General features: G+C 42.6%; 1 protein-coding gene and 1 pseudogene across 1 annotated transcript in view; both read left to right on the top strand.

Moving 5' to 3' along the window:
* Positions 1–213: 213 nt before the first annotated feature.
* LOC134629790 (uromodulin-like) lies at positions 214–3307 on the top strand (annotated as a pseudogene).
* A 4880-nt stretch (positions 3308–8187) lies between these two features.
* The window catches only part of LOC134629789 (deleted in malignant brain tumors 1 protein-like), a 48509-nt gene continuing 29050 nt past the window's right edge, over positions 8188–27646 (top strand). The window contains exons 1-11 of the mRNA XM_065471235.1: positions 8188–8257; positions 19204–19977; positions 20070–20501; positions 21343–21657; positions 21920–22351; positions 23196–23510; positions 23773–24204; positions 25049–25363; positions 25626–26057; positions 26897–27211; positions 27376–27512. Coding sequence (XP_065327307.1) covers positions 8188–8257; positions 19204–19977; positions 20070–20501; positions 21343–21657; positions 21920–22351; positions 23196–23510; positions 23773–24204; positions 25049–25363; positions 25626–26057; positions 26897–27211; positions 27376–27512 — 3969 coding nt within the window. The remainder of the gene's footprint in view (positions 8258–19203; positions 19978–20069; positions 20502–21342; positions 21658–21919; positions 22352–23195; positions 23511–23772; positions 24205–25048; positions 25364–25625; positions 26058–26896; positions 27212–27375; positions 27513–27646) is intronic.

Genomic DNA, 27646 nt, shown 5'->3' with positions numbered 1-27646 from the left:
ATCTTTGACAAGTTTCTCTATTCTATTGTCTTGTTACTATGGACTTAAGAATAAGAATATTAATAATTTTGTGTGAGATATAATTTTGATTTATAAAAATGTTCTCAGATTTGTGTCACTCTCACTCTGCAGTGAATGAAAGAATGAATGCAGGGGAAAAAACTGATCCTGGCTCATAAAACATTGAACTTATGTAAATGCACATGTTAAATTATGACTTTTCCTTCTGCAAGAACTCGTGTTACCAGCTGTGATTCTTGTCATCCTGAAGCCACCTGCTTGCAGTCACATGAACGAGGCCACACCCTCTCTTGTGTCTGTAAAGATGGCTTTGTAGGTGAAGGCCTCACCTGCTATGACCCAAAAATCTGCAGTGACTCTTCTTGCTGTAACCGATGTTACCACTGGTCCGCAGAGAAGGGCTGTGTGAACATTGATGAGTGTTCCTTCTCAGATCTGTTACAACACACCAGGATCATATAAATGTCTGGAGGCTTCCTCCAGCACCGGACCGTCCGTCTCTTCCCAATCTGTCCTGATTCCCTGTGGAAACACAGTTTGTCCTTCAGGCATGGACTGCATCAATTCCCAATGTGTGGACCCCTGTCAGAATTACATCACATTGAACGATGACTGGTGTTCAGTAAATAATACAAATATTTTGGATTTACTTTCGGATATATTTTGGATATACACTGTAATCTAAAAATAAACTGGCAAGGCTGGTATCACTTCTTTCTGGAGGAAACCACAGCTGGTTAATGGAAACAGCTCCTGCTCTGGCAGAGTGGAGATCTTCCACAGTGGACAGTGGGGCACAGTGTGTGATGATTTCTGGGACCTAAATGATGTCAACGTGGTGTGCAGACAGCTGGGCTGTGGAATTCCTCGTTCATCATCACAAAATGCAGCTTTTGGACAGGGCAGCGGACCCATCTGGTTGGACAATGCAGGCTGTTTTGGAAATGAATCATCAATAACTGACTGCAGATACAACGGGCTTGGAGTCCACAACTGTGGTCACCATGAAGATGCCAGTGTTGTATGTGAAAGTAAGTTAAAGTTCTGAATTATTTCTGAAATGCTGCACTTCAAACGTTTTACTATGATGATGGTTTGAGGAGGTACTCATCCTGGCCTCATGTGGTGGTTTCTGTTTCATCTCCTTTCATTTTAAATTTGTGACCTTATGTCTTTTTCTTTATTTTCTTTAGTCCAGCAGCCTCCACTCCAGCCTTCACACTTCATTTGTGGCCGTGATAAAATATAAAGTATCCAAATAAAATCCAAGTTGGTCTGCATATCCGCAGCATGTCATCCTCTGAACTCATTCTCGGGCAACCTGGCTTCCAGCAACTGTTCCTGGGTCAGAGTCCGTGATGATATTGTTTGGTATGAAGTGGAGGCTCGGGCAGGTGCCTGTGGGAATCTCCTGAGGGTAAAGACTTTTGTTTCTTTCTGTGGTTTAATTATCCCAACAAAACACACTGCTGTCATAATCTGGAATAAATAGTGAAAATCTTTAAGTTGAGTAGGTTGTGATCATTGCAGAGTGATATTTACCTGACAAGATGATCTCATAATTGTGTCAGCTGTAGCACATGCTCCTCCATTTTGTCTTCAGATCAACTCTTTTATGTAGCCCTCATACACAATCTGTTCTGTGTAAAAAACATAGTGCATCAAGTCAGTGAACTGCTATGCCTTTTTGAATCTGTTCATGATTGCTGTACTTAAGACTGTGTTTTTGGCCAGCAAATTAAAAAAAAAAAATTTAAAGAAAAAAAGTGAGCAACAGCAGTTAAAGACTAAGGATTCACCGTCTCAAACTGTGTGGACATGTCTCTGGTGATTATACTTCCTCTAGCTGACATTTCTGAACTGACTGAAAATGTCATCATTTGTCTTTCAGACCAGCAGCACACATGCCATCTACTCCAACACTTTATTCATCTACCCACTGGCTAATTTGTCCTTCACTCTTCCTGTGAGTCTTCCCTTCTCCTGTGCTTATCCCCTGGACACAGACGCCAATCTGAATGTAGCTATCAGGCCAGACCTGAAAGTTCTTTGAATTTTGTTGTAGCATCACTTAGTGTGTGTAGCTCTACAATGCAAGGCTCTTATGTGCATAATTGTATAGTTAATACCCCACTTTTTCAATTATTCTGTTAAAAACTGCAGTATTTAAGATAACTCTGGTTTATGTTGTGTGTTTCTTTTAAACATTCATGGTAGTGTAAGCATGCATGTTTGCAATTTGACATGACTACTCCAGTTAAAAGTTTTCTTTCCTACTTATAGTTTAAAGATATGCTTTATAATTATAAATTGCAGAATTTATCTGAAACTTTCAGCACCAGGAAACATGCTGGTGCTTAACAAAGGTACAAGAATTCTTGAAACCTTGGACTTTTTAGTCTCTTCAAAAAGTTCCACTCTATTTTAAAATTCAGATCAGCTGTATGATCTGTTATTTATACAATTCTTTTTCACTATTACTAAGCACACAAAGAACTATTACACTACACTTGCTCAAGTACTTGATTCTATGCACTTGAAGCACTTTTTATCTGCACATGCTCACATACCAATGGATGCATGTTTAGCATCCTCCCCAAAGACATCTCCAGCATATGATCTGGAGGAGCTGGGGCTCGAACCATCAGACTTCTGATTTGGAGATGTCCACTCCAGAGCACAGTGGCCATAAAGACATAAAGTGAAAACAAAGCAAACAAAAAGAAATCCCTCCTCCTACACAAACCAGGAAAAAGACAGAGTAGCCGCAAGTAGTGTCTGAGAGATCATTCTGTAATATAACTTTCTTTCCCTTTGTCAGGTTGACTGGAGGAATTTCAGGTTCAGGTCCGAAAGCTCGAGCCTCCATGTCTCTGTTCCGCAACTCCAACTACACTGAGTCTTATCCAGCAGGTCCGGTCTTCCTCCCAGTGGGTTCACCTCTGTATGTGGGCGTCTCTGTGGAGGACACAGACCCAGTTTTGGCTGCTGTTCTGGAGGACTGCTACGCCACTCACTCACCAAACCCTGATGATCCCACACAATATCCTCTCATCCAGAACAAGTATGTGCATCTCTCCAACCTCACCAATGCTTTGTGAGATACAGTGAAGTGTGTGGACCCTCCTGATCTCCTCCCTCCTCTCTCACAGGTGTCCCACTGACCGCCAAAAGGTGTCAATAGTTGAGAGTGGCTCATCCCTCCGAGCTCGTTTCTCTGCTCTTCCTGCTCCAGGGTCAATACAGAGACATTTATCTTCACTGCAGCCTCAGCCTGTGCAACTAGAAGAACTACAACTGTGTACCAGTGAGTTCCACATTTCACTTTAGCGCTACTCCATAATCAAAAATGGTTTCTCTGGTTTAAATCCTATATCTTTATTCTCATTCTTTTCCCCTTTGTAGCCGTACACAAGTAGGACACGTCGCTTCCAACTCAGCTTTTATGAATTCTGTCACCCTTGAACCGATCACTTGGACCAATATGTCATCTTGACATAATGAGTTATACTAAACTAATAATCACCACATCTTCTGTTTCTTCTTACGTTTATTTACTTCTAGGGGAGAAGCCAGCTGAGTAATCAGATTTAATATTTATTTGTTTATAAACTAATAAAGGTGCCAATACCTTCTTTGTTTTTGTTTTTTCTGTATAGAGACGATTGGAATATAGATACATAACACAAATATTTTTTCTTTTTTGTTCCAGTTGGGCTAATACTTTTTTTGTATATTAGAATGCAAACTATGTAAAATAGTTGTGAACCTGTTAAAAAAAAAAAACTAACATTACATTGTGGAAATTTCAAATTCTTAAAAATGTGTTTTGTAAATTAAAATTTCATAAATTTCTATATTAGGAAAATGAAGAAATTGTGGCGGTCTTTTAATTAACATTTTCTAAACAATTACAAACCAAATATGCAAGAGTTTAAAAAAACAAACAAACCCCAAAACACTAATACTTTTTTGCTAAAGGTCCACAGATAAATATTTAAAAAAAAAAAAATAGTGGTCACCTTCAAAATAAAAGCAATCAATTCTCTGATTGGAGAATTTGTGATTGGAGTGTGTTTGGTCCTTGAAATGCGACAAATTCTATGACATGTACCTATTTACATTTGAATCCTAGTTTGCCACTGACCTAATGCAGGTCAGTCATGGCTTGCGTAAGGTTTCATTTTTGTTTCTTTTATTTCAAACAGTTTTCCGAACGATACCTGTACGCATCTCCAGGGTTTTTGTCATGGCCGTGCGGCCCATTTTGTGACAATGGTCTTGTTGCTTGTGGTCAGTGTTTGTACAGTGGCTTGCAAAAGTAATTGCCCCCCTTGAACTTTTCCACATTTTGTCACATTACAGCCACAAACATGAATCAATTTTATTGGAATTCCACGTGAACGACCAATACAAAGTGGTGTACACATGAGAAGTGGAATGAAAATCATACATGATTCCAAACATTTTTTACAAATAAATAACTGCAAAGTGGGGTGTGCATAGTTATTCAGCCCCCTGAGTCAATACTTTGTAGAACCACCTTTTGCTGCAATTACAGCTGCCAGTCTTTTAGGGTATGTCTCTACCAGCTTTGCACATCTAGAGACTGAAATCCTTGCCCATTCTTCTTTGCAAAACAGCTCCAGCTCAGTCAGATTAGATGGACAGCGTTTGTGAACAGCAGTTTTCAGATCTTGCCACAGATTCTCGTTTGGATTTAGATCTGGACTTTGACTGGGTCATTCTAACACATGGATATGTTTTGTTTTAAACCATTCCATTGTTGCCCTGGCTTTATGTTTAGGGTTGTTGTCCTGCTGGAAGGTGAACCTCCGCCCCAGTCTCAAGTCTTTTGCAGACTCCAAGAGGTTTTCTTCCAAGATTGCCCTGTATTTGGCTCCATCCATCTTCCCATCAACTCTGAGCTTCCTTGTCCCTGCTGAAGAGAAGCACCCCCAGAGCATGATGCTGCCACCACCATATTTGACAGTGGGGATGGTGTGTTCAGAGTGATGTGCAGTTTTAGTTTTCCGCCACACATAGCATTTTGCATTTTGGCCAAAAAGTTCCATTTTGGTCTCATCTGACCAGAGCACCTTCTTCCACATGTTTGCTGTATCCCCCACATGGCTTGTGGCAAACTGCAAACAGGACTTCTTATGGTTTTCTGTCAACAATGGCTTTCTTCTTGCCACTCTTCCATAAAGGCCAACTTTGTGCAGTGCACGACTAATAGTTGTCCTATGGACAGATTCCCCCACCTGAGCTGTAGATCTCTGCAGCTCGTCCAGAGTCACCAATCAATCAATCAATCAATCAAGGCTTTATTCGCCACATGCAGGTTGCCCTGCAGTGAAATGGGACCCCCCCGACCTTACACACACAACACAGACATTACATGGGGATACAAGTTGGAGATCGGTAGCGTTACAGAAAAAACACTGAAATGTACACTACAATGGGAAAGTACAAGAGGAAAAAAAGAAACCTCTACTCATGCTGGGCTCCCATGGGAGGACAGCATGAGAACAGGAAACAAAAAAAACTCCTCTGCACAAAAAAAAGCACATAAATGTCCACAGCACAACATTATGGAACACGTGACAAGCCACAGGGTTGGGTGGGGGGTGAGGAATAATCCGAAGCAGACACAGCAGCTGCCCTGCCCAGCGCTACCATTCCAGCGCGGGCTCAGACCCGCCGTGTTCTCCACGAGGAAACAAGCATCGAAGGCGTTGGAAAGGGAGGAGGGATGAGTGTGTGCATATCAGTGTGCGTGTCCAGAGTTCTGCTGAGACAGTGTCCTTCGCCCTGCCAGGCTAAGTAAACAGTCTTCCAGCCAACCCAGGTGGCCTTGCATGGAATGGGAAGAACAGTCTAAACACAGTCGTTATCAGGGAGTTTTTGTTTGGTGCCAGCCTTGAGCCCACAGCTGGCGCAGAAGGGATAGCCGCGTGATGACGGTGGTTTTTCTTTTATACGAACAACTCATGAGAATTTCAAAGCCGTTCTCTAACACGCCGACACCGACACTGGTCTCTCCATCTCCCGTTGGAGAGCCGCGAGCTTCTCCATGATGTTATCAAACTTGCGCTCCGTGGTCTTGTCATTCTTGTGCTCAAAGAGCAGATTCTGAGACCTCATGACCGCAGTGAGCTGCTCCAAGATGTCATCCAACTTTCGCTCAGAGGTGTTATTCTGAGTGAACTTCTCCTTGATGTAATCCAATGTACGCTCAGAGGTCTTGTTCTGAGTATTCACGGCAGCCGTAAGCTTCTCCAAGATCTTAACCATGCTGCACTCAGTGAGCCCATTCTGAGAAGTCGCGCCTCGTCCCAGCTGGACAGCTGGTTCCGCTTTCTTGATTCTCCAATAAGCCAGGGCCAAGCCAGCTCCGATCAGCAAGAACCCTGTTATCATGGTTCCGAATAGGTAGATATCTTCAGCGTCCTCGATCGACAGTCCCGCCAGGCACACGACCCTCCAGTTATGCCACCCGTCCATCGTGTATCCGGCAGGGAAAGTCCCTCCAGGGCACTCAGGCTCTCCCGAGCCCAGACTTCTCGTTGAGAAGAGCGTGTCAATTGCATTCAGAGACCAGTTGACCAAATCCATAATTCTCTTTTAGGTTTTAGAAACAGACTGTGAGAGAGTGTTCCAGGGAAAAGGGAGAAGTAAAACATGAGACAAGACAAGGACATAAGAAGCTAAGCAGGGAAGATAAGGGAGAGGAGAGGAGAAAAAGTGCGACCGCCTTCGCCGAGAGCCAAACGGGCCTCTTGGCTGCATTTGTGATCAGCCTCTGAGTTTAGGTGGACGGCCTTGTCTTGGTAGGTTTACAGTTGTGCCATACAACTTCCATTTCTGAATGATCTCTTGAACAGTGCTCCGTGGGATGTTCAAAGCTTGGGAAATCTTTTTGTAGCCTAAGCCTGCTTTAAATTTCTCAATAACTTTATCCCTGACCTGTCTGGTGTGTTCTTTGGACTTCATGGTGTTGTTGCTCCCAATATTCTCTTAGACAACCTCTGAGGCCATCACAGAGCAGCTGTATTTGTGCTGACATTAGATTACACACAGGTGCACTCTATTTAGTCATTAGCACTCATCAGGCAATGTCTATGGGCAACTGACTGCACTCAGACCAAAGGGGGCTGAATAATTACGCACACCCTACTTTGCAGTTATTTATTTGTAAAAAATGTTTGGAATCATGTATGATTTTCATTCCACTTCTCACATGTACACCACTTTGTATTGGTCTTTCACGTGGAATTCCAATAAAATTGATTCATGTTTGTGGCTGTAATGTGACAAAATGTGGAAAAGTTCAAGGGGGCCGAATACTTTTGCAAGCCACTGTATAAGAAGTGTACAGACAGTCTAAGGAGCTTGGAAAGAAAAGCGTCTGGACTTCTTTAAATTGCTTGAAGATGTTTCACCTCTCATCCGAGAAGCTTCTTCAGTTCTAGGGTCACATGGTGGAGAGTCCCAGATTTAAACCCCGTGGAAGCATTCCCCCAAAAGAGGGACAAAAGGACCCCCTGATGATCCTCTACCTAATCACATGAGCCAAGGTGTGAAAACGGGTGTGGGTCACAATCAGCCAGGGTTTTGGGTGAGCTCATTGTGAAACCTAGCCCCACCCTATCATGTGATTTCCTGAGGTCAGATGGCCCAGAGTGTGAGAGGGCATTAAGGCGTCTGGGAAGGGATCTCAAAACTGGATTATAGATGGCAGACAGTTGGTGTCGTAGGCCACCGCCTCTGTTCAAAGATGGTCGCTCACAGTGGACATAAATGGCTTCTTTCACTCCTCTTTCAAACCATCTGTCTTTTCTGTCCAAAATGGGCAACTTTGTCCTTAGATGCAGATGGACCAGGTGGCTGTTCTATGTTGTGCCATGCGCTTATGAAGTGGCTGTTTGGTCTCTCCAGTATAGAGGTCTGGGAATTCCTCGCTACACTGTACAGCATACACCACATTGTTAAGTTTGTGTTTAGGAGTTTTGTCTTTGGGATGAACCAGTTTCTGTCTGAGTGTGTTGCTGGGTATGAAATGCACTGGGATATCATGCTTGGAGAGTTTTCAGGCTCTGTCACTCACCTCAGCCGACTGCTCTGAAGTCCTGGAACCCTGCTATGGTAAGGAGCGTCGGCAGCATGGACGCCATTTCCTCTTTGAAGAATAAGCCTGCTGGCCGGGCAGCGGTACCTCCAGTGAGCCGGGCAGGTGGGCAGCCGCAGTTGGGGGGGTGAAAGTGGAGAGTGTTGAGGGGAAAATCCTTTATCAGTGGATGTAGAGAGTCTATTAGCCAAGGAATGCCGGAAAAGTATACTCCGCTACGATCGTCATAACTGTCCCTTTTCAGCCACTTTTTTTGCAGAAAACCTCCACGGTGTGAATTAATTCCTCCCTGAGCTCAGTAGAGGGGTTGAGTGTCAGTCTGTCATGGTCTGCGCTGGTGGACTGTGTGGAGTGGAGAGTGGACCCAAACCCAGACACAAATATGTGCTTTCTTAACAATGTTCTTTCCTGAATGGCTTAAAGTTGGGTTTTATTTGGATGATGTCCAACTTTTCAGTACTTACCATCAAAAAGTGCGGTAAGAAATTACTGCCAAATTTTTCTCATAATGGAACAAAGAAGTAGTCAATCACTGATTTAAAAACAAACAAACAAAAACAGTAAAAGATGAACAAGGAATTGACTGAAGAAATATTGTGTAATGGTATTTATTCCACTAAGTAATGATAAGAAGTGACATGCCAGTATAATAAAAATGCAGTACGTTGAACTGGGAAATGATAACAGTCAATCAAATATAGGCCATTCGGCCAATCAGATCACCGCTCCATCCTGCTCCTGCCCGCCTACAGGCAGAAGCTGAAACAGGAAGCTCCAACCCTGAGGGCGGTGCACCGTTGGTCGGACCAATCGGAGTCTATGCTGCGGGACTGTTTTGATCACGCGGACTGGGAAATGTTTCACGTGGCTGCTAAAGACAGTGATGAGTACACAGACTCAGTCTGCGGATTTATCAGAAAATGCGTGGAAGATGTCGTCCCATCCAGAACAGTTAAATCCTTCCCAAATCAAAAACCCTGGATTAACGGAGATGTTCGCACAGCACTGGCGGCACGGAGCACCGCTTTTGCCTCCGCGAACACATCGGACTACAAACACGCACATTACCAACTCCGGAAGACGATCAAAGCAGCCAAACGTGAGTACAGGGACAAGGTGGAGCAACATTTTGACAACCCTCGGAGTATGTGGCAGGGACTAAACACGATCACAGACTTTAGAGGGAAAACCAGCACACCTCAGACCACGGCCTCTCTGTGTGAGGATCTAAACGTATTCTACGCTAGATTCGACACAGCGAACACCACGAGACCGGACAGTGTGCGCACCGCGGATGACGTCAGTGCGCACACTGTGTCTGAGGAGGATGTGCGGAAGTGCTTCAGGAGGGTGAACGCACGCAAAGCTACTGGTCCGGACGGGATTCCCGGCCGCGTCCTCAAGTCATGCGCGGCTCAGCTGGCTGGAGTGTTTACACACATCTTCAACCTTTCCCTCTCTCTGTCTGTAGTCCCAGCCTGCTTCAAAATGGCCACCATCGTCCCTGTACCCAAATCCTCCACCATCTCCTCATTGAACGACTGGCGACCCGTAGCCCTGACCCCCATCGTGAGCAAATGCTTCGAGAAGCTGGTCAGGGACTTCATCTGCTCTGCACTACCCGACTCACTGGACCCTCTACAGTTCGCATACCGCCACAACAGGTCCACTGATGATGCCATAGCCCTGACACTCCATGCTGCCCTGTCACACCTGGAGAAGAGAGACACGTATGTGAGAATGCTGTTTGTAGATTACAGCTCAGTATTCAACACCATCGTTCCCTCGAAGCTGGACAGGAAACTGCAGGATCTAGGACTGAGCAGCTCCCTCGGCAGCTGGATCCTTAACTTCCTGTCTGACAGACGCCAAGTGGTCAGACTGGGCAGCACCACCTCATCCCCCATCACACTGAACACTGGTGCTCCACAGGGGTGTGTACTGAGCCCTCTCCTGTACTCACTCTACACCTACGACTGCACGGCCACTAGAAACTCCAACATCATTGTGAAGTTTGCGGACGACACTACAGTGGTGGGTCTTATTACCAACGGTGATGAGACGGCCTACAGGGAGGAGGTCAGCGCCCTGACCCACTGGTGTCAAGACAACCATCTCACCCTCAACGTCGCAAAGACAAAGGAGTTGATAGTGGACTTCCGGAGGTGCAGAGGAGTACACACCCCCATCACCATCAACGGCGCCGCTGTGGAGAGAGTGAGCAGCTTCCGCTTCCTTGGTGTACATCTGGCTGAGGATCTTACGTGGTCAGTACACATAAACAAAACAGTGAAGAAGGCGCAGCAGCGCCTCCTCTTTCTCAGGAGACTGAAAAGATTCGGCATGAGCCCCCGCATCCTCAGGACCTTCTATCGCTGTGCCATTGAGAGCATCCTCACTGGATGCATCACCACCTAGTACGGCAACAGCACCGCTCACAACCGCAAAGCTCTCCAGAGAGTAGTGCGGTGTGCTGAACGGATAATTGGAGGTGAGCTTCCCTCCCTCCAAGACATCTACAGGAAGCGGTGCCTGAGGAAAGCGGGGAGGATCATCAAGGACTCCAGTCACCCCAGCCATAAACTGTTCAGACTACTTCCATCAGGAAGGAGGTTCTGCAGCATCCGGTCCCGTAGACTGAGAGACAGCTTTTTCCATCAGGCCATCAGACTGCTGAACACTTCATAGACACCTCACCCTCACTACTGGAACTTCAACATTATGCACTCCATACTGTATATAAATACCACTGTTTTGCACATACCAACCTCTGTATATTTTATATATCTTATTTTATTGTTTACTTTATTTCATTTGTAAAACATGTATATACATACTATATACACACTCAAACACACACACGTAGAAAAACATATTTAGTATACACATTCAGTAATGTATATACCTTTACATATTGTACATATATTTATTACTTTTTAGATTAGCCATTTTTATATTTTGCTTGTTTTACGTTATTGTATTTTGCACAACTCTGTTGCTTGTGAAGCTCGCACACGAGAATTTCACTCACATGTACTGTACCAGTGTACCTGCACATGTGATGTGACAATAAAAGTGATTTGATTTGATTTGATTTGATGTGGTCTACAAGTTTTAGCAATGGCATATTTTTTGCATTTTCCCCTCTGTTTGCCACCACAGGTGATTTTAAAAGGAAAATCATGATGTGACTGGAATGCAGACTTTAATTCAGGTTTAACAAAAATATTGCATTCAGTCTTTATAAAGCTATTTTTATACATCCATACACCCAAAATGAATTGGAAATTTGATAAACAATTGGATGGCAAAGGCTTGTTCTCTTGATGTTCTATGACAAATTAAGCAGATAAAAGAGTTGGAACTTGGATTTGAATTTGTATATTTGGGAGCTGTTCACTAAAACTCTCAATACTGAGATTCAAAGTGATGTCAATACAATTGAAAGAAGCTGAAAAAACAATATGAAGCTATTAGTGAGTTATTAACATCTTTAGGAATGGCAAAATCAATAATCTGGTGCGTTCTTAAAAAGAATGAATGCACTGGCCAGCTGAGGCCTGAAGGACCTCAGAAGACTTCTAAAGTTGATGATCACAGAATTCTCTCTTTGGTTAAGGAAAATATCTTAACACAACATCTAACCAAGTCCAGAACACTTTTGAGGAGGTAGGTGTATTATTGTCAGCTTACAATGAATAGATGTCTTCATGAAAGTAAATACAGATTCATTATGTGGTTACGCTCAAGAACAGGAAAGCCAAACAAACAAACAAAAAGAAAACAGGCGAGGTCTAGAAAGAGATTCTTATACAATACAATACAACTTTATTTATAGAGCACATTTAGAAACCAACGGTATACCAAAGTGCTTCACATAAAAGACAGAAAATAAGACAAGAAATTATAAAAATTAAATATTATTAAATATTATAGGACCATAACAAAGTACCAAGTATGCTAACAGGTCAGTGTCACTAATACACAGGAATAGCACAAAATGCATATCAAGTAAAACATGTTAAAAGCCAGAAAAGATATGTATAAAAGGTAAAATAGAGAAAGTCTAGGGATTAGATACAGGCATTAACGAGCAGGAAAGGCAAGGTTAAAAAAATAGGTTTTTTATTTAACTTTTATTTAACTTATCACATTTAACTTATCACATCATCTGTCTAATGCAGTGGAGGCAATGCCATGCCATGGACAACTACACTGCTGATTGTTGCTGTTGCTACCAAAAGAAGAATTAGCAGGATGAATACTGATGAATACAGGGCTACACTTTGTTCAGATTCAGCCCGATACTGCAAAACTAATCAGGCAGTGCTTCACAGCGCAAATGGATTATGACCAAAAGCTGTTTAAGCAACCCAAGAATTTCTCAGAGCATAAGAAAGGAATATTTTTCAATGGCCAACTCAGTCTGCAGATTTCAAGCCAGCAGAGCAGCTTTACAGTTGCTATATACAGACCTGAAGGCAGAGAAACACACGCACAAGCAGCAACTGATGGTGGCTGCAGTAAAGATTTGGCAGAGCATCTCAAGAGAGGAAACACGACATTTGGTGTTGTTCTAGGCTTTAGGCAGTCATTCATTCAAGTATTAAAAATGATCCTTGTACTAAAATTGTTATTTTGTTCAATTCTTTGCTCACATGAAAATGGGGAATTAGGTACAAAAATATCTGTAATTCATAAACAGTTATAGCAAAAAGTTTGTAAAGCTCCTTGGAATAACGCTGAAAGTCTGCACTTCAACCACAACTTCAATTTTTGATTGGATTTTGCAGAAAGGCTAAAATTACAAAAACAAACAACACACAATCTTTTTCCCAAACCTTATGGGTCTATCTGTAAAAGCAGTTACATGTACTGTGGCATTTTATTTCATACATGGTTATCAGTAGGGTTTAGCTGATGTCATAAGAAGATAGGTTCATTGCACAAAACAACTGTACTCTTTATCATCTGAGATGGTTATAAATGAGCGGTTTGGCAGAAAAATCAATGCTGGAATGTACAGACATCAAATTATGACTCTGACTCTGATTGTTGTACCATAAAAATTATTGACACAGGCTTTGTGGATGTGCCAGTTCAATTTGAATGTGACCTTATTTTTCTTCTTTAGATTAATAAGTAACTTAATTTTCATTGTCGCGCATTAGGTGCATGATTCCTGTAACTATCCTGCAACAAAAGTGAGGCTTAGGCTACATTCACACTGCAGGCGGAAGCGCATCAAATCCGATTTTTTTGACCCTATGCGACCCATATCCGATCATGGTATGACAGTGTGAACAGCACAAATCCGATATTTTCAAATCTGACCCAGGTCACTTTCGTATGTGGTACTGAATCCGATACATATCTGATGTTTTAGAAAGCGACTGCTGTTTGAATGATCATGTCACATTAAATCCGTCTTTTACGTCTCTGACACAAGACAGACGCCAATTATCAGCGCCGGAGAAGCGCCCGATAAGACATCGCGAACGCTTCCTGGCCATCCCGTGTAGATGTTAGTGAAACTGTTGGGAAGACAACGTTGGAGAAACGTGAACATTTTATTTGTACTGTATAATCTGCAGATTCTGACAGAAATCTATCCTTTGAAGCACCGCTCCTCTAAAACAGCAATAAGGATCATTATTAGGCTATATGTAAATAACAAAATAACGTAAAGCAAAATTGGGAAACGTAAAGTCTGAAACAGTCAAACAATACAGTTTGGTCTGGGTCTAAACAGAGCGCGTTGTGTGTGACGTCTTCTTTTGCGCATGCGGGCCACTTTGAGGGTTCACACTAGAGCGCGTTTGCTGTCACATTTTATTTGTAGTGTGAACAAGCAGACAAAAAAATCGGATTTGATCAAAAAATCGGAATTGAGCATTAAGACCTGCAGTGTGAACGTAGCCTAAGAATATGTGTCATGGTTTTGGGTTTCTGTTCTTTGAATGTGTTTTAATTAGTGCTGTCAGCTAACGCGTTAACGAGCTAACCGCGCTAACGTGTTGATGCCGTGCAGCCCCACGCATGGGACGATCCGCGCTAACTCGCTCACGGAGTTTCCCTGCGTTAATGCGGTTATGGCGTTAATGTCATTTTAATGAGATTAACACTCACAGCACTAGTTTTAATATATAAACTTTGTTCTTCTTCATTTCTGTTATCTTTCTGTTAGCTTTACTTGCTTTACTTTACTTGCTGGCTTTCGCTTCAATTTTCTGCCACACCTGTTCACAATCAGTTAATCAGAGTTTCCAATATACTATGATTCTGTTTCCCTGATCAATTAAACACCAAGAAGATGTTTCAATCAGACACTGGAGGCCATCTTTGAGCACAGACTGCTTATGAGCTTCAGTAAGTGAAGGTCCAGGCTTGAAACATGTTCTGACACTGAGAAAATCTTAAATGGGTTTATTGGGGGTCAAATTCTGTTTGTGAGAGGCTTGGCTCTCCAACCTTCCCGTGTAGAATGAGAAGGCTGCTGATCCAGGAAACAGGAAACACTTTTCCTAAGATGTTGGGAGGTGGAGAGGAGAGACAGTAGTGACATGAGAGTGATAACTGAAGGCAGCCTAATGATTTGGCAAGGTGAGTTGATCACAAACAGGAAACAACGTTCAAAACTCAAGGTTGCCTAACTGTTAATCTACGGGAAATTTGTTTGGGAGCATGAGTTCACATACTTGAGTGATCAGTATAGAGTGATACATTCAATGATTTGCTTTATTCTTTCAGTGTGTCCTGTTCATTTTCAGAACAACAGAATAAACACGAGAAACAGGAAAGAATGATGCTGCAATGGAACCTTTTAAATCACTACAAGTTTCTGATTGTGTCCAGGCTCATTTATAAGCCTGTCCATTTTGACTTGTGCATCCTCGTGTTGTCAGAGGAGCTGATTATTTTCAACAAATAAAGCTCAGCACAGTGAGAGGAAAAACAAACAAGCAAACAAAAATCTAACTTTATGACATCTTAACAAGAGATTAATAATTCTATAGCAATAATTTTAACAAGTAAAACACAGGGAGAACAGAAAGGTCCCAGCCAGGTGGTGGAATCAAACCCAGGACCGTCTTGCTGTGAGGCAACCGTGCAACATGTGAAGCTGACTTTATTCATGATGAAGATCAAAATACCCCCTGAGCCTATAATGAAGCCTAATTATGTTTGACTGTGGTTATTTCACATCTAACGACAGTCAAAGTGTTAAATACTTCCCGAGAGATACAAACAGGGTTGTAGCACATGACTCTAGAGCCCCATTTGAGAGTTCTTTCTTTCTTAATGTCACAGTGTGCAGAAGCAGATTGTGTGGAGTGGAGAATAAAGGACCCAAATGCAGACAAAACAAAGTGTAGAAACAAACTTAATATTAACTGAAAACAAGCCATTTATTAAAGGCTGGGTTTAAACGAGGAGCAAAGACAAAACTTAATACTAACCTAAACTGGGTGAACTAAGGCTGAACTTAAAAAAACCATGAACATCTTGACATGAAAAACCTGAAACATAAAGACTTGGAAACATGATGAGAAACAACAGACGACCTGACAAGGAATGAATGAAAACACACAGACTAAATACACACAGGAGGTGATCGGGGGAAGTGGAAACACATGGGGAAACAGCTGATTCGAATGAACATAATGATGCCACAGGGGAAGTAAAACTAAACACAATTAACACACGACACCAGACCTCTTCAAAATTAGACAGGAAACATAATGAGATGCAGACACAACACAAGCTTGACAACATAGGACACGCAGACAAGAAACACATGAAGGAAGGCCAAGGGAGACGTAAACACAGGGGTGAAGACACAAGGGGAATCTAATAAACAATGACCTATAAAAGGGCAACATAGGCAAAATGGAAATGAACTTTTATGGTTAAATGAATTTTAATTGGAGAGTCAAGCTTATGAGTATATTTTTTCTTTATTTTTTATTAAGGATTTATGATTCTTCTGGTATAGTTTGGTATAGTTTTCTGACACTTTTCTAACATGCTCTGTCCTCTCCTTATTCTTTTCACCATTCTTTCCTCTTTTTTCACTTCCATCATCCTCTGTCACATCTTCTTGCTCACCATCTGCTATACAGACAGACTTTTGCGTACATTCTCAACCTGTTTGGTGCTAAGGCACTCAGAGGTTGTAATGTGGAAAATTCTAGTTTTCACATTTTCACATTTACATTTAGGTGTTTAGAATCTGTAGGATTTTGTATAACCTTTGTTTGCTTAGATGAATTGTGTATATGTGTCAATATGACCTTGTTAAAACTGCTTAGCTTTGCTTAACGATGTTTCACTATGTTATCTGCTAACTGTTTTGCTCAGTAGGATGAAACTCTCAGGAAAGCCAGCGCCAGGTGTTGGCCTGGGAAAAGATAGTGGGAGTCGCTCTCGGCCCAGCAACAGTCCATGGGACAAAAGACTGTTGTAACTGAAAAGATACAGAGAGTTGTGTGCGAGGGTATAAAAGACACCTGCAACATGTCAAGGGCTGAGCTCTCATGATTGTAGAACTGTTCAGCAAGACTAAATGCTGTGGGTCACAGGTGGGTTGTGAAGACTTCCATTTTGACATCAAGTATTGACCAGGAAAGAGGAACACTGATGCTGATGTTGTCCAGGAACCCAGTGAACCTGCAGCAGCAGATGGATGATCATACAAAGGCAGTGTCACCGGAGGTGGTCTCTGCTGTGTGGCAGGGGACAGAAATGGTACAAATCGATGATGTTCCCTGGGTGTCTGCATTGCAACTAAATGGTGATGATGGAAATGCTGTACCATCAGATAGTGTTTCAAGCAAAGTTTTTTAGAGCTGCACTACAAGCAGCTCTAAAAACCAAGGAATTATGGATTTGATCAACTGGTCTCGCAATTAACACCTTCTTCTCGATGAGAAGCCTGGGCTCAGGGAGCCTGATTGTCCCGCAGGAACGTTTGCTCCTGGATACACAATGGACGGATGTGAGAAGTGTCATGTGCCTGGCAACACTCTCAATGCAGGACGTTGAAGACATCTACCTATTCAGAACCCTGATAACAGGGTTCTTGCTGATTGGAGCTGCCACGTCCCTGGCTTGAATAATGAAAGCGGTTACAGCTGCTTAAAATCCCACAAGGCTGGCTGGCATGATTGAGACTGTGGGTAGAGCCACGAGCGCTCAGACTGTGCTTTTTGAACGCAATATGGATAAAATCATGGAGAAGCTTGTTATTCCGTAACAGGAAATTGATAGACTTGGGACTAGTGATGGACATTAGATCAACTGCGAAACTGGAATGCGAAACTGGAATGCAGTTCCTCGCCCTAACCCAAACCCAAACAACTACTATCTTCATGTGGCCTCCCCTCACCAGCTGGAATCTCCAGGGCCAAAGCTGGAACAACAATTCTCCCAGATTACAAGACTGTGTACGACTCTCTCCCCTATCCTCCTACTTTTTCAATGTCACCTGCGTTGGCTTGGGGATTGTTGACTTTTGCCTAAAACTATGTGAAAGGGCACTCTCTCTGGAGTTGGACACAGGATACACACACACACGCACACATACACATGTACTCAGACACAGATATACAGTCACCCCCCTTCCCCCTCTCCAAACGCCTCCGAAGCTTACTTCCACCCGATGCAGTCAGGCGGGTCTGTGTCCAGCGCCGGAGCATGGCTGCAGCTGCAGGACCGGATGGCTGTTGTCTACATCGGCTCGAGAACAGTTCTACTGGCCATACATGCAGCAAGATGTTGAGGACTACGTGACAAAACAATGCCTGTGCAGAGCACTTAGGAAAAAAAAGTTGTAAAAATGTTATTGACAAACTGTTCTCGTAATCGAAAGAATGCTATCAAGAATGCTATCAAAAGAAGCTATCATTAACTTAAATATAGCAAAGCATAAACTGGAATTGACTTACGAAATATCATGTAATGCTATTTTTTCCGATAAGAAGTGATGACACAGAATCATAAAAATGCAATAAATCAGATTGGGTCAGCCAAGTTCGAAGCAGGTTCAAAGAGAGCCATTCCTGCTTTCCAATGAGACAGTTTGACCGATGAAAATCAAGTTTTTTAAAGTCACATACAAATAAACCAAGAAATCTATGCATGATGATCAGTGTTAAAGTTCACCTGGCATCAATGGAAAGATTTTCAGGTGACAATTGGGCAAATGGAACTTGAGATAAGATTATTAGGTCAAACAACATATTCAAATGTCAGGAATAGTTTCATAACGGAGAACTATTAGTTCAGGAAGTTATAAAAGACCTAATTGGAAGAGACATTGTTGCTGGAACGTGGAAATATCATGTTTCAACTCTGACCTGAGTCTGATTGTTGTACCATAAAAATTACTGGCTCGGGCTTTGTGGATGTGTCAGTTCAGTTTGAATGTGACCTTTTTTTTCTTCTTTAGATTAATAAGTAACTCCTTTGATGTCATATGAATAAGTTCTCTATCTTACCCACTTATATATTTCACCATCAATCACTTCTATTTGTCCTTTGCACACAGAAACAGGCCTATAAATTCTCATGTGAGCATTCTCACTCATCCTCACTGTGAGCTTAAGTGCTGGATTCTCAGAGTCTCTCCAGGGTAAGTACAGACAGATCAGAAGTTATAGATTTGAAGCAGAAAAAGATGACATACAATATGAAAATGCAGTTTTAAAACATATCCTTTGTCTTTTTCATCTAGTTTGAGTCGTGGATGTGATTAATTATGGGAGCACCTGCTGGACTGTTCTTCCTCATACTTGTACATATTTTCACAGGAAGCTATTCAGGTAAATTATTTCTAGGTAGACATAAACTCACTGTGTACTTGTCTTCTCCTTTTTCAAATATGGATGAGCTATAATTAAGACAATAATTAAATATTTGCTCCAAACGAATTATAATGGCCAGCATCAAGTCACACGTATGAGGACAGCTACGCAAATCACAAATGTGAACATGTTGATTTTAAAGTCTTACATGTATTCAAGTGCATGATGTAATTATTCTTTGTGCAGGGACTCCTGTTACCAGCTGTGATTCATGTCATGATGAAGCCACCTGCTTGGAGTCACGAGAAAGAGGTGACACCTTCACCGGTCACACCCTCTCTTGTGTCTGTAAAGGTGGTTTTGTAGGTGATGGCCTCACCTGCTATGACCCAAAAGTTTGCAGTGACTCTTCTTGCTGTGACCGAGGTTACCACTGGTCCTCAGAGAAGGGCTGTGTGGACACTGATGAGTGTTCCCTCTCAAACTCACCGTGTACACCACCTCAGATTTGTCACAACACACCAGGCTCATATGAATGTCTGGAGGCTTCCTCCAAGAGCAGATCAGAGGTCGATTCCCAATCTGTCCTATTTCCCTGTGGAAACACAGTTTGTCCTTCAGGCATGGACTGCATCAATTCCCAATGTGTGGACCCTTGTCAGAACTACGCAACATTGAATGATGACTGGCGTTCAACAAATAACACAAATACTGAGGTCCTACACTGTGATCGATATATAAACTGGCAAGGCTGGTATCGCCTGTTTTTTAATCAAACCAGTGCTCATATTCCAGAGAGGTGTGTCGAATCAAACAGGTGTGGAACCGATGCGCCTTTGTGGATAACACAACCTCATCCCACATGGTCAGGTGAAATTGTGAATCGCACTGTGTGCAATGTTTGGAGTGGCAGCTGCTGCTATTTTCAGTCACACACCATCCATGTTAAACTTTGCCATGCAAACTACTATGTCTACAAACTTGTGAAGCCATTTGTATGCAACCTTGCATACTGTGCAGGTAATCTCATGCTTTAAATATGATTAACCTGTAGATGATTCAGTTGGTTCAATGTTTTCTGAGTGCATGATTATTATTATTATTTTAAACAGAGGTGAACACAACTACACCGGTTTTACCTACCACAACACCAAGGCCACATAACTTCACCACCACACATGTGACCGCTAATATCATTACCACAACACCAGTGGGCAACAGCACAGCAGTCGAGGGCGAGGTCCGCCTGGTTAATGGAAACAGCTCCTGCTCTGGCAGGGTGGAGATCTTCCACAGTGGACAGTGGGGGACGGTGTGTGACGATGCCTGGGGCCTGGTGGATGCTCAGGTGGTGTGCAGACAGCTGGGCTGTGGCAGGGTCTTCTCAGCACCAACAAACGCGCGATTTGGACAGGGCAACGGACCCATCTGGTTGGATGATGTCGCATGCACAGGCAACGAATCAAAGCTCTCTGAGTGTCCCCACAGAGGGTTTGGATCTCATAACTGTGCCCACTCTGAGGATGCTGGTGTCGTCTGTGAAGGTAAATATGAACATGTGGGGCTAAAGAGAGTGAAATCCAACTTTGATCGTGTGTGCATTTGGGATAAAACAGAGCTGAGATGATTTATAGCTGTAGGAAAACTGTCAATCCACATTAAGTACTTTATCCATAGTAATGAATCTTTTGTCTTTAAGTTATGATTTCTTAGAAAAATAGTTCAGATGTCTTTCATAATCTCTTTACAATTTAAAAATTTGTCTAGCACTATGGTATTCATTTTTTTGAATATTATTCTGTTTTTATTAGTTACTTGCCCATACATTACTTTACACCTTTGTTAAAAAATACAACAAAGGAGAAGCAAGTGAGTAAGAAAGGGGAAGAACCCCATAACTAGTAACCCCCACTATACAGGCAAAAATACTGAACAGGTGCATATCACATGTACCTGAGCTGCTCAGTCATAGAAACCCATGCCAAGAAGCTACTGGTGCACAGTTTTGCACAGCTGTTAATGCCAGAGGAGGTCTGGAGCACTGCAGTTATTGAGTCAGCAGAGTGTTGGACACTTTAACACACTATGTGCCTCAGCACACAGAGACACTGCTCTGTAACTTTACATAGAATGATTCTTTGTGACTGAGCTGATGTGATTCCTAAGAGTTTCCACTTTGCATTAGTATCACTTACAGGTGATCCTGGAATATCTAAGAAGCAAGAAATTTCATGAGCTGACATGTTGTAGTGGTGGCATCTTTTACAGCACCACCAGAGGTAGCAAAAGTACAGAAAATCTGTACTTAAGTAGAAGTACAGATACTACTATTGAAAAATACTCCAGTAAAATTTGACAGTGTTCCTTCTTTTGGTTTTCTATTAGCTGCTTCAACAGTGAGGCTGGTCAACGGTCAGAACCGCTGCTCTGGCAGAGTGGAGATCTTCAATGATGGACAGTGGGGCACAGTGTGTGATGATTTGTGGGACCTTAATGATGCCAAAGTGGTGTGCAGACAGCTGGGCTGTGGAAGCGCTCGTTCAGCACTACAAAATGCAGCTTTTGGACAGGGCAGCGGACCCATCTGGTTGGACAATGTAGACTGTGTTGGAAATGAACCATCAATAACTAACTGCAGACACAACGGGCTTGGAGTCCACAACTGTGGTCACCATGAAGATGCCAGCATCATCTGTGAAGGTAAATTTTAATCATATTTCAGGTACCCTCCATTTCTTACTGCTGACATCTAACTGATGAGAAAACTATTCTCATTTGTTGTTTTAATTCACCTTTTAAATATAAAGTTGTTGTGCAGCACATGGAGTCAAATGCAAAGTAAACAATGAGTTTGTGAGAAAACAATAACGTTGAGCTGTACTAATGAGAGCTTATCCTCATTAATGTAGAAGGAAGTGCAGACTGAGTTTGTCCTTTGAGTTCAAAGACACTTTTCTTTCAGTCCAACCAGGAATCAACAGCACTGTTTTTCCAACAACACCAAGGCCGCAGAACTTCACCACCACACATGTGCCTGCTAACATCACTACCACAACACCAGTGGGCAACAGCACAGCAGTCGAGGGGGAGGTCCGTCTGGTTAATGGAAACAGCTCCTGCTCTGGCAGGGTGGAGATCTTCCACAGTGGACAGTGGGGGACAGTGTGTGACGATGCCTGGGGCCTGGTGGATGCTCAGGTGGTGTGCAGACAGCTGGGCTGTGGCAGGGTCTTCTCAGCACCAACAAACGCGCGATTTGGACCGGGCAACGGACCCATCTGGTTGGATGATGTCGCATGCACAGGCAACGAATCAAAGCTCTCTGAGTGTCCCCACAGGGGGTTTGGATCTCATAACTGTGCCCACTCTGAGGATGCTGGTGTCGTCTGTGAAGGTAAATATGAACATGTGGGGCTAAAGAGAGTGAAATCCATCTTTGATCGTGTGTGCATTTGGGATAAAACAGAGCTGAGATGATTTATAGCTGTAGGAAAACTGTCAATCCACATTAAGTACTTTATCCATAGTAATGAATCTTTTGTCTTTAAGTTATGATTTCTTAGAAAAATAGTTCAGATGTCTTTCATAATCTCTTTACAATTTAAAAATTTGTCTAGCACTATGGTATTTTTCATTTTTTTGGATATTATTCTGTTTTTATTAGTTACTTGCCCATACATTACTTTACACCTTTGTTAAAAAATACAACAAAGGAGAAGCAAGTGAGTAAGAAAGGGGAAGAACCCCATAACTAGTAACCCCCACTATACAGGCAAAAATACTGAACAGGTGCATATCACATGTACCTGAGCTGCTCAGCCATAGAAACCCATGCCAAGAAGCTACTGGTGCACAGTTTTGCACAGCTGTTAATGCCAGAGGAGGTCTGGAGCACTGCAGTTATTGAGTCAGCAGAGTGTTGGACACTTTAACACACTATGTGCCTCAGCACACAGAGACACTGCTCTGTAACTTTACATAGAATGATTCTTTGTGACGGAGCTGCTGTGATTCCTAAGAGTTTCCACTTTGCATTAATATCACTTACAGGTGATCCTGGAATATCTAAGAAGCAAGAAATTTCATGAGCTGACATGTTGTAGTGGTGGCAGCTTTTACAGCACCACCAGAGGGAGCAAAAGTACAGAAAATCTGTACTTAAGTAGAAGTACAGATACTACTATTGAAAAATACTCCAGTAAAATTTGACAGTCTTCCTTCTTTTGGTTTTCTATTAGCTGCTTCAACAGTGAGGCTGGTCAACGGTCAGAACCGCTGCTCTGGCAGAGTGGAGATCTTCAATGATGGACAGTGGGGCACAGTGTGTGATGATTCTTGGGACCTGAATGATGCCAAAGTGGTGTGCAGACAGCTGGGCTGTGGAAGCGCTCGTTCAGCACTACAAAATGCAGCTTTTGGACAGGGCAGCGGACCCATCTGGTTGGACAATGTAGACTGTGTTGGAAATGAACCATCAATAACTAACTGCAGACACAACGGGCTTGGAGTCCACAACTGTGGTCATAATGAAGATGCCAGCATCATCTGTGAAGGTAAATTTTAATCATATTTCAGGTCCCCTCCATTTCTTACTGCTGACATCTAACTGATGAGAAAACTATTCTCATTTGTTGTTTTTATTCACCTTTTAAATATAAAGTTGTTGTGCAGCACATGGAGTCAAATGCAAAGTAAACAATGAGTTTGTGAGAAAACAATAACGTTGAGCTATACTAATGAGAGCTAATCCTCATTAATGTAGAAGGAAGTGCAGACTGAGTTTGTCCTTTGAGTTCAAAGACACTTTTCTTTCAGTCCAACCAGGAATCAACAGCACTGTTTTTCCAACCACACCAAGGCCGCAGAACTTCACCACCACACATGTGCCTGCTAACATCACTACCACAACACCAGTGGGCAACAGCACAGCAGTCGAGGGGGAGGTCCGTCTGGTTAATGGAAACAGCTCCTGCTCTGGCAGGGTGGAGATCTTCCACAGTGGACAGTGGGGGACAGTGTGTGACGATGCCTGGGGCCTGGTGGATGCTCAGGTGGTGTGCAGACAGCTGGGCTGTGGCAGGGTCTTCTCAGCACCAACAAACGCACAATTTGGACCGGGCAACGGACCCATCTGGTTGGATGATGTCGCATGCACAGGCAACGAATCAAAGCTCTCTGAGTGTCAACACAGAGGGTTTGGATCTCATAACTGTGCCCACTCTGAGGATGCTGGTGTCGTCTGTGAAGGTAAATATGAACATGTGGGGCTAAAGAGAGTGAAATCCAACTTTGTTCATGTGTGCATTTGGGATAAAACAGAGCTGAGATGATTTATAGCTGTAGGAAAACTGTCAATCCACATTAAGTACTTTATCCATAGTAATGAATCTTTTGTCTTTAAGTTATGATTTCTTAGAAAAATAGTTCAGATGTCTTTCATAATCTCTTTACAATTTAAAAATTTGTCTAGCACTATGGTATTTTTCATTTTTTTGAATATTATTCTGTTTTTATTAGTTACTTGCCCATACATTACTTTACACCTTTGTTAAAAAATACAACAAAGGAGAAGCAAGTGAGTAAGAAAGGGGAAGAACCCCATAACTAGTAACCCCCACTATACAGGCAAAAATATTGAACAGGTACATATCACATGTACCTGAGCTGCTCAGCCATAGAAACCCATGCCAAGAAGCTACTGGTGCACAGTTTTGCACAGCTGTTAATGCCAGAGGAGGTCTGGAGTACTGCAGTTATTGAGTCAGCAGAGTGTTGGACACTTTAACATACTATGTGCCTCAGCACACAGAGACACTGCTCTGTAACTTTACATAGAATGATTCTTTGTGACAGAGCTGCTGTGGTTCCTAAGAGATTCCACTTTGCAGTAATATCACTTACAGGTGATCCTGGAATATCTAAGAAGCAAGAAATTTCATGAGCTGACATGTTGTAGTGGTGGCAGCTTTTACAGCACCACCAGAGGTAGCAAGAGTACAGAAAATCTGTACTTAAGTAGAAGTACAGATACTACTATTGAAAAATACTCCAGTAAAATTTGACAGTCTTCCTTCTTTTGGTTTTCCATTAGCTTCTTCAACAGTGAGGCTGGTCAACGGTCAGAACCGCTGCTCTGGCAGAGTGGAGGTCTTCAATGATGGACAGTGGGGCACAGTGTGTGATGATTCTTGGGACCTGAATGATGCCAAAGTGGTGTGCAGACAGCTGGGCTGTGGAAGCGCTCGTTCAGCACTACAAAATGCAGCTTTTGGACAGGGCAGCGGACCCATCTGGTTGGACAATGTAGACTGTGTTGGAAATGAACCATCAATAACTAACTGCAGACACAACGGGCTTGGAGTCCACAACTGTGGTCATAATGAAGATGCCAGCATCATCTGTGAAGGTAAATTTTAATCATATTTCAGGTCCCCTCCATTTCTTACTGCTGACATCTAACTGATGAGAAAACTATTGTCATTTGTTGTTTTTATTCACCTTTTAAATATAAAGTTGTTGTGCAGCACATGGAGTCAAATGCAAAGTAAACAATGAGTTTGTGAGAAAACAATAACGTTGAGCTGTACTAATGAGAGCTTATTCTCATTAATGTAGAAGGAAGTGCAGACTGAGTTTGTCCTTTGAGTTCAAAGACACTTTTCTTTCAGTCCAACCAGGAATCAACAGCACTGTTTTTCCAACAACACCAAGGCCGCAGAACTTCACCACCACACATGTGCCTGCTAACATCACTACCACAACACCAGTGGGCAACAGCACAGCAGTCGAGGGGGAGGTCCGTCTGGTTAATGGAAACAGCTCCTGCTCTGGCAGGGTGGAGATCTTCCACAGTGGACAGTGGGGGACAGTGTGTGACGATGCCTGGGGCCTGGTGGATGCTCAGGTGGTGTGCAGACAGCTGGGCTGTGGCAGGGTCTTCTCAGCACCAACAAACGCGCGATTTGGACCGGGCAACGGACCCATCTGGTTGGATGATGTCGCATGCACAGGCAACGAATCAAAGCTCTCTGAGTGTCACCACAGAGGGTTTGGATCTCATAACTGTGCCCACTCTGAGGATGCTGGTGTCGTCTGTGAAGGTAAATATGAACATGTGGGGCTAAAGAGAGTGAAATCCATCTTTGATCGTGTGTGCATTTGGGATAAAACAGAGCTGAGATGATTTATAGCTGTAGGAAAACTGTCAATCCACATTAAGTACTTTATCCATAGTAATGAATCTTTTGTCTTTAAGTTATGATTTCTTAGAAAAATAGTTCAGATGTCTTTCATAATCTCTTTACAATTTAAAAATTTGTCTAGCACTATGGTATTTTTCATTTTTTTGAATATTATTCTGTTTTTATTAGTTACTTGCCCATACATTACTTTACACCTTTGTTAAAAAATACAACAAAGGAGAAGCAAGTGAGTAAGAAAGGGGAAGAACCCCATAACTAGTAACCCCCACTATACAGGCAAAAATACTGAACAGGTGCATATCACATGTACCTGAGCTGCTCAGTCATAGAAACCCATGCCAAGAAGCTACTGGTGCACAGTTTTGCGCAGCTGTTAATGCCAGAGGAGGTCTGGAGCACTGCAGTTATTGAGTCAGCAGAGTGTTGGACACTTTAACATACTATGTGCCTCAGCACACAGAGACACTGCTCTGTAACTTTACATAGAATGATTCTTTGTGACGGAGCTGCTGTGGAAGAGTTTCCACTTTGCATTAATATCACTTACAGGTGATCCTGGAATATCTAAGAAGCAAGAAATTTCATGAGCTGACATGTTGTAGTGGTGGCATCTTTTACAGCACCACCAGAGGTAGCAAAAGTACAGAAAATCTGTACTTAAGTAGAAGTACAGATACTACTATTGAAAAATACTCCAGTAAAATTTGACAGTGTTCCTTCTTTTGGTTTTCTATTAGCTGCTTCATCAGTGAGGCTGGTCAACGGTCAGAACCGCTGCTCTGGCAGAGTGGAGGTCTTCAATGATGGACAGTGGGGCACAGTGTGTGATGATTCCTGGGACCTGAATGATGCCAAAGTGGTGTGCAGACAGCTGGGATGTGGAAGCGCTCGTTCAGCACTACAAAATGCAGCTTTTGGACAGGGCAGCGGACCCATCTGGTTGGACAATGTAGACTGTGTTGGAAATGAACCATCAATAACTGACTGCAGACACAACGGGCTTGGAGTCCACAACTGTGGTCACCATGAAGATGCCAGCATCATCTGTGAATGTAAGTTAAAGTTCTTACATACTGAAAAATTGAAATAATGAAATCTTTTATCTTATCTTATATTATGATGATGCTTTATGGAAGTAGTCATCTTAGCCTCATTTGGTATTTCCTTTTTCATCTTCTTTCATTTTTTATTAGTGACCTCATGTCTTTTTCTTTAGTCCAGCAGCCTCCACTCCAGACTTCACAGTTAATTTGTGGCCGTGATAAAATCCAAGTAGGTCTGCATATGGGTAGCATGACATCCTCCGGTTTGAACCCCTTCTCGGGAAACCTGGCTTCCAGCAACTGTTCCTGGGTCAGAGTCCATGATGATTACGTTTGGTATGAAATGGAAGCTCGGGCAGGTGTCTGTGGAAATGTGCTGAGGGTAAAGACTTATTTCTTTTTTCTATTATTTAACTGACCCATTAAAAAACACTACTGCTCAAT

The sequence above is a fragment of the Pelmatolapia mariae genome, linkage group LG6, assembly GCF_036321145.2.
Source record: "Pelmatolapia mariae isolate MD_Pm_ZW linkage group LG6, Pm_UMD_F_2, whole genome shotgun sequence".
Taxonomy (NCBI): domain Eukaryota; kingdom Metazoa; phylum Chordata; class Actinopteri; order Cichliformes; family Cichlidae; genus Pelmatolapia; species Pelmatolapia mariae.
This window is presented reverse-complemented; position numbering and strand designations above follow the sequence as displayed.